Below are 12,427 nucleotides of genomic sequence, written 5' to 3' on the forward strand. Positions count from 1 at the left end.
GGGCGGGCTTGCAGCTGTCACTCACGCTTCGGGTTTTGGGGGAGGGTAGTGAACAGCTTGGAGAGGAGCCGCTGCTGTCGCCGTCGCCACCGGGGTTCGGACGGGCGGGATTGGCCCCCGGTGTCGCCGGGCGGGAGCCCTCGCCTGCCTTCGGAGCCAGGCCAGCGATTGGTCGGTAGAAGCGTGGTATTCGACCAGGGGATCAGGTCCAGCGTTGGGAGGAGGCTCCATCCTCCTCGCCCCCCCTCTCCGCAGGTTAGGGGGGACCAGCGAGCAAGCGGGCGACAGCCGAGGAACAAAGGTAACGTAGCCCCGGGGAAGATCTCCCTGGCCCGGGTGGCCGGCGGGGTCGCTCCGTGCAGGCGAGAGCCTTTTGCAGGGGCCATGGGGGGAAAGAGAGAAAGGGGGGAAAGAGCGCTCCTGGTTTGTTGTTTTTCTCCTTGTTGAGGCTGCGGCGGGACTCGCCGATCGCCCCCCTCCCTCCTCTCTTCCCGAATCCGAAATCTTTGGGTCCCTCGGAGGACGGAGCCGGGCAAGCGGGGTGGGAGGATACTGGCCCGGGAGCCGCCTTTGGAGGAGGCGAGATGGAGGCAAGGCGTCCCTTGTTTCTCCTTCGCTGACCGTCGCTTTCCTGGATTCCTCGATCGCTGACCAGCTCTGAGCAGGGGAGCTGCGGCTGTTGCCGAAACTCCTGCCGCGGAGTCAGCATTTGGGGGGGGGGGCACGGAGAGAGAGGGACATCGAGACAGGTTGCTGGGAGATCTTTTGGGGAGCCGCTTTTCTTTAAACGGCATGGGGAGGAGCCCCCCCCATTCCACTCTTCGCTCCTTGTCCAAGTACAATGGAGAAGCCTCCCCTCCCGCAGGGAAGAGAGTGAGAGTGTGTGTGTGTCTGCATGGACGAGAAAGCGCCTCTCCGTCCTGGCTGGACACCCCGCAACCTGCCTCTCTCGTCTCCCTTATTCAGCGGCACCCCCTCCCCACTTTTTTGTTTGTGGGGGGGGGGAGACTGCTAGGGGGGTAGGAGCCGCTCCCAGAGAGCCGAAGGCGAAGGGCTCGTTCCCCCTCAGGCGGTACCCGGAGAGGGGGAGCGGACGTAGAGGAGGAGGGACGGGGACGGAGCGGCGGCGGGGGAGGGGGGTTAAGAAGCGGTTGTTGTTGTGGCAAGTTTCTCCTCTGACAGAAATGGCGTCAAAGGCAGCGAGTGAGGGGGAAGCCGAGCCGCCGTGTGTGAGGCTCCGAGAGGAAGCGGGAGCTGGAGCGGCGAGGTCGTGGTTTGTGGCGGTGGAGAAAAGAGGGGCCTGCGTAGAGGGAATAGGAGAGGCAGGGGGTGAGGGAGGGGGGAGTATGGGGGGGAGAAGCTCGTGCAGAAATGCTTCCCTCGCGGACCGCGGAAAAGGGGTGGTGCGGTGGCTTAGTGCTTTGTTTTAAATTTCAGGTCCAGCCTCGGCAGCTCAACCTCTTTCGGGTTTTTCTACTGCAGCCTGAGTTCATCATGAAGGTAAAAGCACTAATGGGGGGGGGGCGGGGGGTGAGGAACCGGCGGAGGGTTATGTCTGCCTCGGTGCGAGGACTGGAGCCGATTCCAGACCTCGACTGCAGGCTGTTTTCTGCCCTCCGGCTAATGTGTGTTGGTTCGGTTTTGGTAAACCTCCGTGAACTGTGCTGAGAGCATAATATAAATCTGGTATGCTGGAGTTTTTCTGCAACACCCTTTCCGTGGGGATTGAGGACATGTCTGCCTGGGCCAGCCCTTGGTAGTTTGGTGGAGGAATAGGGGGCATTTGCTCTCCATCGGAAAGTATGAAGTGGGGCGGGAAGCTCCACTAAGCAGTTGCATTTAATCAGTTGGGGTTAAACAATAGATTCAGTTTACTTTTATCGTACGAGCCCCATTGAATTGATATTTGTGGGCTGCTTGAAGGGGTATGTTTGGGAGGGAATAGCTGCAGCAAAAAAATTGCTGCAAGATGCAGAAAGAAATTTAAAACAGCCTTTCACTGTTGCATGCAGTAAGTGTTTGCATGACATGTGCCCGTTAACTGAAAGGCGCTGACAGCTGGTGGCCAGTGTCTTAAAGAGAATGTGATGGAAAAAATATTAATAATGCTTTCCTTATTTTTAAATCTGTACTGTCCATGAACACAGAACCTGGTGTAGCATATTATCTAAACATCCAGGACAAGCCCCTTATCAAAGGCCAAATCTGGGCTTTCAAGGCTTTACAAACCTGTTAGAGGCACTTACTGAATAACTGAAAATGGTATATTGCACAGTACTTGAATAATAAGTACTGCCTACCATCTTTGTTATTAAATATTGTAAGCTACTTCCTCTGTTGAGTAAGGCCTTTCTTAAGGGATGTGGAAAGCTACATCAGCTGTGCCAGAAACACTAACTTAAAATCAAATTAAAAAATTCCTTCCTGTAGCACCTTAAAGACCAACTAAGTTAGTTCTTGGTATAAGCTTTCGTGTGCATGCACACTTCTGTGCATGCACACGAAAGCTTATACCAAGAACTAACTTAGTTGGTCTTTAAGGTGCTACAGGAAGGAATTTTTTTTATTTTGACTATGGCAGACCAACACGGCTACCCATCTGTAACTTAAAATCAAATGTTTCATACAATTTAAATTGGAAATAAGCTCCATGGCTGTCTTCTCTTGATAAAATAGTTGTTTTTCAGAGAGTTGCTGAGTTGATTCCAAATCTGTTTTTTTACATTAAGATTTCTTTTGATAATGAAAGTGAAAGAATAGTCTTTTTCATCTAAAGACTATTTGTTTTTAAAATATGCAGCACCCATTCTTTATATATGCAAGTCTTATGTCAGATGAAAGATTCATGATCAGATATTGTGATTATAGCAAGCCATTCTGAAGTATGGAACTATGCAGTTCTGAAGTATGGAACTATGCAGTTCACATGTTGTTGAAAATGTAAGAAATGTAGTGCAGTCTTCACTCTGTAACAACTTAAAACCCTGTCGGTGTTAAATATAAACACTTTCGAAAGTGCTGAGTGCTTTTTTTCAGTTTCTTAGGATATGTGTGTAAAATGAAAGTTACAGTGTATTTCATACTTCAGAATGGATATAGTCAGGCATTTAGCATTTTAGTACCATAACATTATAGTTTTGGTCATATCAATCTTGGTACAGCCTGATTCTGTACATGCTTACTCTCTCTGTATTGGCCAATGCTTTTAGCATCTAAAAACTTGTCTGGAATATAATATGTTTACTCAGAAGTGTTTCACTGTGTTCAGCAGAGCTTAATCCCAAATAAATGTTCATAGGATTGGTTTGAAAGAGTTGAAATAAAATAGATCACTCTGTTATAAAGAGGTTCAGATGTTATTAAAAAAAATCATGACGGAAACCTACTTTTTGGGAAATGCCCACTTTGCTTTCTCCCAGATTCTCATATGAGTTACTTAAGAGGTTGAAGTAACTTCTGCCCTTTTGTGAAAGTATAGTCTGGCTAAAACAAAAAGGTGCAAACTTTTGCCACTCCATCAAGAGGACTAGCTGCCGTATGGCTTTGGTCGCTGACAGCTGTAGTATAAGAGAGAGAATAGTTTGTTCATTCAGTATGCTGTGGCAGCATTGAATTCTGCATATCCTGCTTCAGACCTCATTCTGTTGCATGTCAGAGCTTTGATTCATAGTTGTGATACATGTGCACAGAAGGAAAAATAAAGAGCTGGCTAGTCAGGAGCTCACCCCGTAGCATGTTTAGCGCTGTGACTCATCTCCTTTTTGCCCTGTACTGTGGAAGAAGTTGCCAGGCTCTGTGGTATATACCCTCTAGTACCTTTTCTTCTGTTTCACTGTGTCACAATTTAACTGTCTGCCTTTTTGCAAATGGCTAGCATATTGTTTAAAATTTCAGCTCTAAACTTTTAGAAAAGAACTCATTGTTTCCCTTTATATCATGTTTAAAGAATGTTTTATAGTATACCTTTACTACTGTAAGGGTAACACTAACTAGAATAATAGGTCAGTAAGCAAGGGTGGTTGTTTTTCTGCTTCTGTTAATTCAGTGTTTTACTAGAATGAATGTGATCTGTAAAGTGATGTCGAAGGTAGTGCTTCAGTGGATAAAAGTAAGCAGTGAAATTTTTAATTGTGTGATAGAGCTCTACAGAGGTACTTCTGAGGAACTGAAATTATTTTTAGAACAAATGCCACAAGCTCTGACTGATGGGGCTACTGGCTGTTCCCTTAAGTGAAGCAGGCAGTGTTGTCTTTTTTGGTTCATGTTCAAGGGTATCAGTCTGGAAACTCCCATTTCTGTTCCCAGCTTGCTGTTTTGCTATTGCTTGAAGTTGCACAAGTGCTGCAGCCCTTATTGGCAACCTGATGATAAATATAATTTGAGTTGAACACGCTTGAATCTAGGCATCGTAAAGTAGGTAAAAATATAGTTTCACATTCCTGCTTATGGCTTAGTAAGTTGCCTTTATTATTAAGATTTATTGATACTCCCTAGGAGCATCTGTATGAATTCCAAGACAATTAGTCCCTTTGTGTGAATGAATGCATGGTATCAAAACTCATATATTATAGGTTTGTAATCAACTGAAAATCCTGAAACAGTGGATGTGCAAATATGTGTTAAATATATCTTACCCCATTTTAATCACATAGTGCTCTTAATAACTACATATTGATTAGCACAGTATGCCAGTGGACAGCATGAAAAACTGTAGTAATTTATTTGTTATGGGAATTATTATATATTTCCTTTGGCCTTCACAGTATGTATGATGGGAATTATTACATATTTCCCTCGACTTCACAAATAGCCACTCATGCTAAATTATAAGTGTACTTCAATAGAACAACTCTTATTGATGAATATATTGACTATCTAATATCAGAGGCAGTGCTTGCAACATATATTCCACTATAGGAGGCATTTGATAGAAGCAGCAATCTTCAGTCTTTGAGTCAAATTTTTATAAGGTTTGGTTCAGTACAGTATATACAGCTTTCCAGTATAAAAACTAATACAGTATAAATGGATTGTTGGTTTTCTGATTCCTCCATAAATGTCTATTGATAGCCACTTGTGCCCCATCTTCTTTTAGAAAATGTTAGGAAATTTCATATGTCTGGCATGTGGAAGAGGATGTGTGGCGATGGGAACATTTTTTCATATCTGGTGGCAGTGTATATTCATTCAGACATTCTGGGTTGCAGTCATCATAGAGACAGATAAAGCCACCAATCAGATAATTAATCTAGATCCATATATAGACAATCAGTCTATAAATTTTAAAAATAAAATAAAAATTGGTTACTAACATGGAACATGGATGTGATCTGCTACTGACATATGAGTCAGCTGTATCGGGAAGCTTTTAATGTGTGATCTTTTGTTGTGTTCTCGTATATTCTGTTGAGAGTAGCTGGGGCAACCCAGTCAGATGGGTGGGGTACAATTTTTTTTGTAGTAGTAGTAGTAGAAAACAACTTTGGATAATCTGCAAATCTGATGGATAGCACAGTGAATGAATTGATGAATGCTTTGTGCTCTTGATCCTATTGTTATTGCTGCTTTCTTTTTTATATCTGAAAGACACATAATAGACACATACAAATAAAACATAAAGTACTAAGGACAAATGGACATGTGCTGTTGCTCTTGTCTTAAAATTTAGTCATTAAAGGTGTATACACTGGCTATGTGGCACAGGTTGTGTGAAATATATTTATTCCTGCTTGTGAAGAGTGTATGCTAACATTTATCTAGTTTATATATACACTCCTTCTCTTTACCAACTCCCTGCTCAATTATTTTTTATTATTATAAAAAATGACCTCTGCCACCATGCAAATCACTGATGTAATGAATAAGAGAGGCTGTAATTGTTTTCAGTGCTGTCTTTTTGTAATATAATACTATGAAGGAATATCAGCCATTTGTGGTAGTGTTTCTACACAAACAGCCTGAAGACAAATACTGTAGTACTATCATGCATTGGTTGAGAGCTCAATTGTTCTTGCAGACAATGAGCTGTAACCTAGTTAAGAATGTAGTAATGTTTTACTTTTCTTGCCAACTGTGTAGAAGCAAACACAGGATTAGAATAGGAATGCTTTTAAGAGTACATGTACTACAAGTAAGTTAAAGTAGGAAGGAAGGAAATACTTATGGGATGTTTATCTCTAGAACTGATTGTTAGGATATGTCAACAAGCATTTCTTTAAAGAAATGCTACTTTCATAACCTATCTAACCTGCCATTGCCCTATTTTTTTCTCTCCACCCCCTTCCATCTTCTTACATAACTCTAATACAATAACAGAAACAAAATACTTACACAAAGCTATTGTGTGCTATTTTATAAGGTCTGTTGCTTTACAAAGAATAATCCAAGAGATCTGCTTTAATTGCAAAACACTGTGATGAAGAAATGTTTGAAGTAATTTTGTTTAGTTTGTTTGCTACTAGGAGTTCACAAATCTGTTTGTGGTTGCCACCACCACATGCTTTCTTGAGACCAGTGGCAATTACAGAGAACTCATAGAAGTGAAAGTTGTTTGCCCTTGCAGTAGACTTCAGTGGATGGTACAAACAGTATCTTGACTGCTGTTACCTTATACAGTGATCCAGTGGAATGCGAGAGAAACTACTCCTTTCCTTCCTCCTTTGTGGAGAAAGGGAGGTGAGCTTCTCTTCTGTATGCTGGGATTATTTAGGAGAGGTCATTAGCAGCATAGCTTCCAGAAAGATCCCAACTCCCCCAAGTTATCTATACAGTAGACAAAAACTCTTTTCCTCCATGCTGACTTTGGGTGAGAAAATTGCTGGAAGTGCAGATTTCTGTACTAGAGAGGCAGACAAGACAATGTCTGGAACCTTGTTGATTTATGTACATTAGGAAAGGGATCCCCAGTTAGAATTATTCTGCCTTAAATGGTCAAAAAATAGTGGCTGGCCCAAGGTCACCTAGTCAGCTTTATGACTGAGTGGGGATTTGAACCCTGAATTCCCATGTCCTAGTCCAACACACTGTACCACACCATACCACTCTGGCTTCCTAGAGTACTTCTGCTGTGGGGCAGCTATATAAATTAAGCAGGTAAATAAATATGGGGAAAGCAAAATATCACTTAGAGAAGGATATGAAATATTTTCTTGGAAGCTTGATTTTGTTTTATTCTGGATTGTTTTATTTGATGTTTTAATGTGTTGGAACCTGCTTTGAGATTTTTTTTCTTTAAAACATAGAGTGGTGTAGAAATGAATAATAATAATAATAATAATAATAATAATAATAATTTCATTGCACAAAAAAAAGGCGCCTGGACAAATGTTGTAGCACCATAACCTAGGTTTAAGGTGTGCCATTTGGAGATTAGCTTATACAGTCATACCTTGGGTTAAAGTTGCTTCAGGTTAAATCTTTTCAAGTTGTGTCCCGCGGCAAACCGGAAGTAACGGAACGGGTTACTTTCGGGTTTCGCTGCTTGCGCAGACGCTCAGAATTAATTCACACGCATGCACAGACACGGCGAATCGCGACACGCAGACGCGGGTTGCGTTCTGCTCATGATGCAAACGGGGCTCCAGAACGGATCCCGTTCGAATCCAGAGGTACCATTGTATATCTGAGTTTCTAACACTGCAGGTGGCTGCAGAGGGGAGGAAGAATTGGTGAAAATTGCATCCCTGCCCTCTTCCTCTTGTGTGAGTGGAACTCCCATGAGGGCAATTCTGGAGTCAACTGAGTTAAGTTTAGTTTATAGGAAAGTGAGCCATTAAACTTCTTTTAAAATTCCAAATTGTTAAAGGGTTGAGTAGAGAAGTTGTTACCGTATTTCTGATTTTTTATTCTACAGAAGAAGCTAACAAAAAATAGACAAATACCTGGAAGAAAATGTGGGGTTTATCCCAGTTAAATAAGAGACATTGTTTTGATGTTGTGTGGGTTTATAGATATATATATATATATAGAGAGAGAGAGAGAGATGTAATACAATAAAATAGAGATGGGGAAACTGCAGTCCTTCAGGAAGTGTTGGACCCCAGCTCTCATCATTTCTATCTTCTGGTCAGAAGGGGAAAATGTCTTAGTAATGTTTGGAACTTAGCAAGAGAATCCAGAGTGACAGATGTAGCAGGTATCTTGTCTGTGAATTTAAACAAAATGATAGATTGTCATAAAATACAAAACCAGGAAAATGTTTTTGTGCCTTATTTTCCCTTTATATTTGGACAATGATATGCTAACACTTTCTTCTTGGAAGTGTCATTTTCCCTAGGAGAAAAACAACTGAATTTGAATATGGATGCAGTTATTTTGCATATTCATGGTTCCTTGAAACATATTTTGTCCCAGCATAGTTCAGACTAGGGCTTCCATTGGGATACCACAAATAATACTTGTATAGTGTGAGACTACTTTGTTTGAAAACATACATGTGTAATGCAGCCTGTGCAATGTTAGCAGTTTACTAGCACTGTCTTGTTACATGCTGAAGCATGTAAGGATTTTGCAGAACAAATCTGACAAACTTTAAGTTTAAATTTAGATGCAGCTATTTCATATTCATACACCATATAACTGCTTCCTATGAACCCAGATAGTGTGTGGAATTACCAGGTCATAACTTTTAAAGAAAAGGCTGGTGCCATGCTGTTTTTATTGTAATTATCTGTACGTTTTAAAATAGATCATATAGATAGTTTCAATTTTATTAATGTTTATTTTTTTAAATTAATGCTTTTCCCTAGGTTTTTAGCTATTTTTATCTTGTCTGTAAGCCGCCTTGAGTCCATGTCTCCTGCCTTTTCCCCTGACATGGACTCAAGATGGCTTACACATAAGATAAAAATAACTAAAAACCTTGGGGGAAAGCAATCATTTAAATAACCACCTGTAATAACAACAACCTGGAGAACTTCCTTTTCAGAGGCCCATAAATTACCTTACTACATTGAACATTCCTCTCCCCTCTGGCAACCTCTCAAACTTGTAGCTGGGGAGGCAGGCGAGAGATTAGCTCTGCAGCTACACAGTACTTCAGAAGTGCTTCAAGTGGCTCTGAAGCACAGTATGACAAAGATGAGCTACCACTTCCATTCTGAGCTGGAGAGTGGAGTGGTTCCTGACCTATAATGTCCGCAGAGTCTTGTTGGCTTCTAAGGCCAGCATGACCAGTATTCTAGCAGTCTCACTCTGTAAATCATCAGTAACAAACAAAGAACTAATAGGGAGTAATCCAGTCAAACCCCACTTCTGGCAGTAAATGTCTTCAATTAATGAAGAAACAAAGGGACACCCCAAGGGTCTCATTCAAAGTTAGTCCCTAACATGTTCACAATTAATTAACAGTTGAGCAGTATAGTTTAGTAAATGGTATACGGTTATTAGTGATAAGTTAGCGTTAAACTTACTGCTATGAAAATATGGCAAATGTTTTCCTAACAATTCACAGGTTTGCAACTCTGGGGATACTGAAAAACGAATAAAATTGCAAGTTGCTGGGTAATATCCAATTGTGTCTGTCTACTAGTGAAACTGACATCTACTTTTCCTTCATCTCTTCTACCTGCAACCCACCAAATCTAATTTGAAGAGTTGAAGGACTTTAGAGCAGATTTGGTGGGATGTGGGGGTAGGGAGGTAGGGAAAATCCACTTGTGCAACATTAAATATCACCCTCAGAAATATCAACCCTACAGGTTTTCTCAGAAGAGGCTGACATGCATGTCTAAGAATTAGTGGGCCTAGAATTTTGTGTCAGATTTAAAAGGTGCTAAATCTAAGCCCTTGTTGCAGAGGAACCATCAGGAGCACATCCTAAGGTTCCTGGTATTGTAGTTCCTTTGCAGCCATAGTTTTACCTGCTGCATCAGATGCCAGGCAGGTGGGCATGGTTGGGGGGAAAAACAGCCTCATTGTGGCAGAGGTTCCCCATCTGTTCTGTACTTTGCTTGCAGGTATGATGGGTTCATCCTATAGTTTTCTCTTTTGACCTGTTCAGTATTGTCTCACAAGCTTAAAACCCACTGCTGGCGTTGGTCTTAGGATTTTGCTCTGTAATGGCTTTCTGTAAATTAGATCTTTCTCTATCAGAACATGGACTTGTTTTCTCAGCAGTGAAACATATTACATTATCCTTTGATGGCAATAATAAATAACAGTCACTTTGCTTGTAGGCAAGTAGTGCACTTAAGTTGTAGTAGTGGTCTCTGGTACGTGTTTCTTCTCTCTGGTGTGGCAACTGCTATCTTTAACCTTTCTCTTGTCACCTTTTATATACTGAATTCTCTCCCTTGGGGCATTTGTAGTCCTTATATTTGCCCCTCTTTTAATAAATTGTTTAGAGTTCCTCTTGAATTTCCCTCTTGATCTATTCTATTCCTTTGATTCTTTTCCCTGTTGTTTAGCTTCTCTTCTTTTTGATTCTGTGTAAAATTACTCAACAAGTGCAAGGTTTTATCCCTCCAATCATATCCCTCTTTTCTCACGTTCTCTAGATCATGAGCAGGAACCTGTGCATTGAAATCATGTACAGTGCCTAGTTAACTTAAAATCATGACTTAAAATGATGAAGAAGCTGTCTAGTGTAAATTATATACTATTGCAATTAGAAGAAGTGGAACTCAATTTTTCTTTGAACGTTTGTTCCTTTCTTCCTCGCAAAGATGGAGACCAAAGCCAGCTGCTACAGTGTCTGTCCTTTATGCATTGGCCTGGCTTCTAAATCTAGGCTATACAGTTCCAGAAACAGAAAAGATCTAAGCATTGTTCACCCATGCTTTTCTTTAAAAGCAATAATGCCAAAACCCTGTCACCAGGTTGTATTAGACTGATTTGGCATGATAAGTGGCTAGGCCCAAAGAAAAAAGTAGAGATACTAATACATGCTTGAAAGTATCATACTTCACATTTGATATGGTCTTAAACATCTGTACGTTAATAAAATAGTAGAGTTACCCTGCCCCCCTGAAGAAGAATAACATCGGAAGATTATTCTTTTTTCTTGAATTTGTATGATTAATTCAGTTAATTTGTAAATAATTGTTCAGATCAGTTTTTTAAAAAGCATGAACTAACCCAGACCCTGTGTTTGTCCTCTGAGTCCCTTTTCAATGTGTCCTCTCTGAGAAAGGACTAGAGGGTGGGGGAATGAGAACAGGCCTTTTCAGTGGTGGCTCCGCACTTGTGGAATGCTCTTATCAATGGAGGCATGCCTGGCACCATCACTATCTATTTTTAGGTGCCAGGCAAAAACATTTCCTATTATCCAGGTTGTTAGCCCTTAGTCTAGAGTGGTTCAGGTATTTATGGCCTCTCTTATGTATGTATAGTGGTTCTTACTTTGCTTCATTTTAATGAATGTACCAGGTTTTTAAGTTACTTTGGGTTACTTTTGTGAAAAAGCAACTAAAATTCAATCCAATAATGAGAAATAATAATAATGCTGATAATTTAAAATTAACTGATTTTACCATTCTCAGAGCACCTTATGCACTACTTATTTTCCAGCTTTTCTGTACCCATTGTCGGTACATTATGGGATTCTTGCTAGCATATTCATATCCCAGATGAATTTAAACACTTGCTGGAGCGCGCACACATAAATAGTGATTGTCTTGTACAAAGAATGTAACAGCTTTTCAGGTTATATAACTTTTCTACAAAGATTTCATGTTTGGTTAACTGTCTTGCATGATTTGCTTTAGCCAGGAAGTGCAGTGTCTGTAGGTATTCAAAAATAACTTACCTTCCAGTTTCCTCTTTAATCTCCACCTAAGATAGTACAGTTTATCAAGATTTTGTATCTACCAGGGCCACTTAGTTCTCATATGATAAACATACATGCACAAAAAGGTAGAATCATATCACATGTGAACATCCTGGATTCAAATAACTTTTGTTTTATCTAAGATACATAGTAATATTTCAGATAAAATATGTTGTAAGGGAAATATACTCCATCTTCTTTGTAGGAAATATTTTATGAAGGTACATTCCTGTTCTAACTTCCTGTATTGTGGACCTGGTACTTTAAACCAGAATGTAATGAAACATAAATTGCAAGCATGAGGACCTAATGTTAAATACAGGATACTGTATTTCAATTAAGTTTCAATTAAATAGAATAATTCACAGTTTCTAGGGGTATTTTTCTAACCCTAGAGAAAAATTAATAGCATTGTGTTCCATAGTGTTTGGAAGCTAACTTAATTCTGTGTTATACTAATTTAAAAACTAGTAGATTATTTTAAAGCATAACTACAATAGTTAGACTTGTATATCCCTAAATTGTTCAAAGCAATGTCTAGTTTCAATTTTTTGTTATTGTAAATGTTTTATGTGACCATATTGTTGGCAGTGCTTATGCTATCTACACAACTTCAGATTCTGTCATTTGGTCTGTTAAACTACTGGAGGTCCAATATGT

General features: G+C 40.5%; 1 protein-coding gene across 6 annotated transcripts in view; it reads left to right on the top strand.

Moving 5' to 3' along the window:
- The first annotated feature begins 33 nt into the window (after window positions 1-33).
- ARID4B (AT-rich interaction domain 4B) overlaps window positions 34-12,427 on the top strand; it is an 82,845-nt gene continuing 70,451 nt past the window's right edge. For 2 of the 6 annotated variants that reach the window (XM_082214980.1, XM_082214984.1), the window contains exons 1-2: window positions 778-873; window positions 1,438-1,500. In XM_082214980.1, the coding sequence (XP_082071106.1) occupies window positions 793-873; window positions 1,438-1,500 (144 nt within the window). In that variant the 5' untranslated portion in view covers window positions 778-792. Of the gene's footprint in view, window positions 302-569; window positions 591-777; window positions 874-1,170; window positions 1,274-1,437; window positions 1,501-12,427 lie in introns of those variants that run through there. The other 4 variants (XM_082214982.1, XM_082214981.1, XM_082214983.1 and 1 more) reach the window with 4 other exon arrangements.

The sequence above is a fragment of the Podarcis vaucheri genome, assembly GCF_965113315.1.
Source record: "Podarcis vaucheri genome assembly, chromosome: 3".
NCBI lineage: Eukaryota > Metazoa > Chordata > Lepidosauria > Squamata > Lacertidae > Podarcis > Podarcis vaucheri.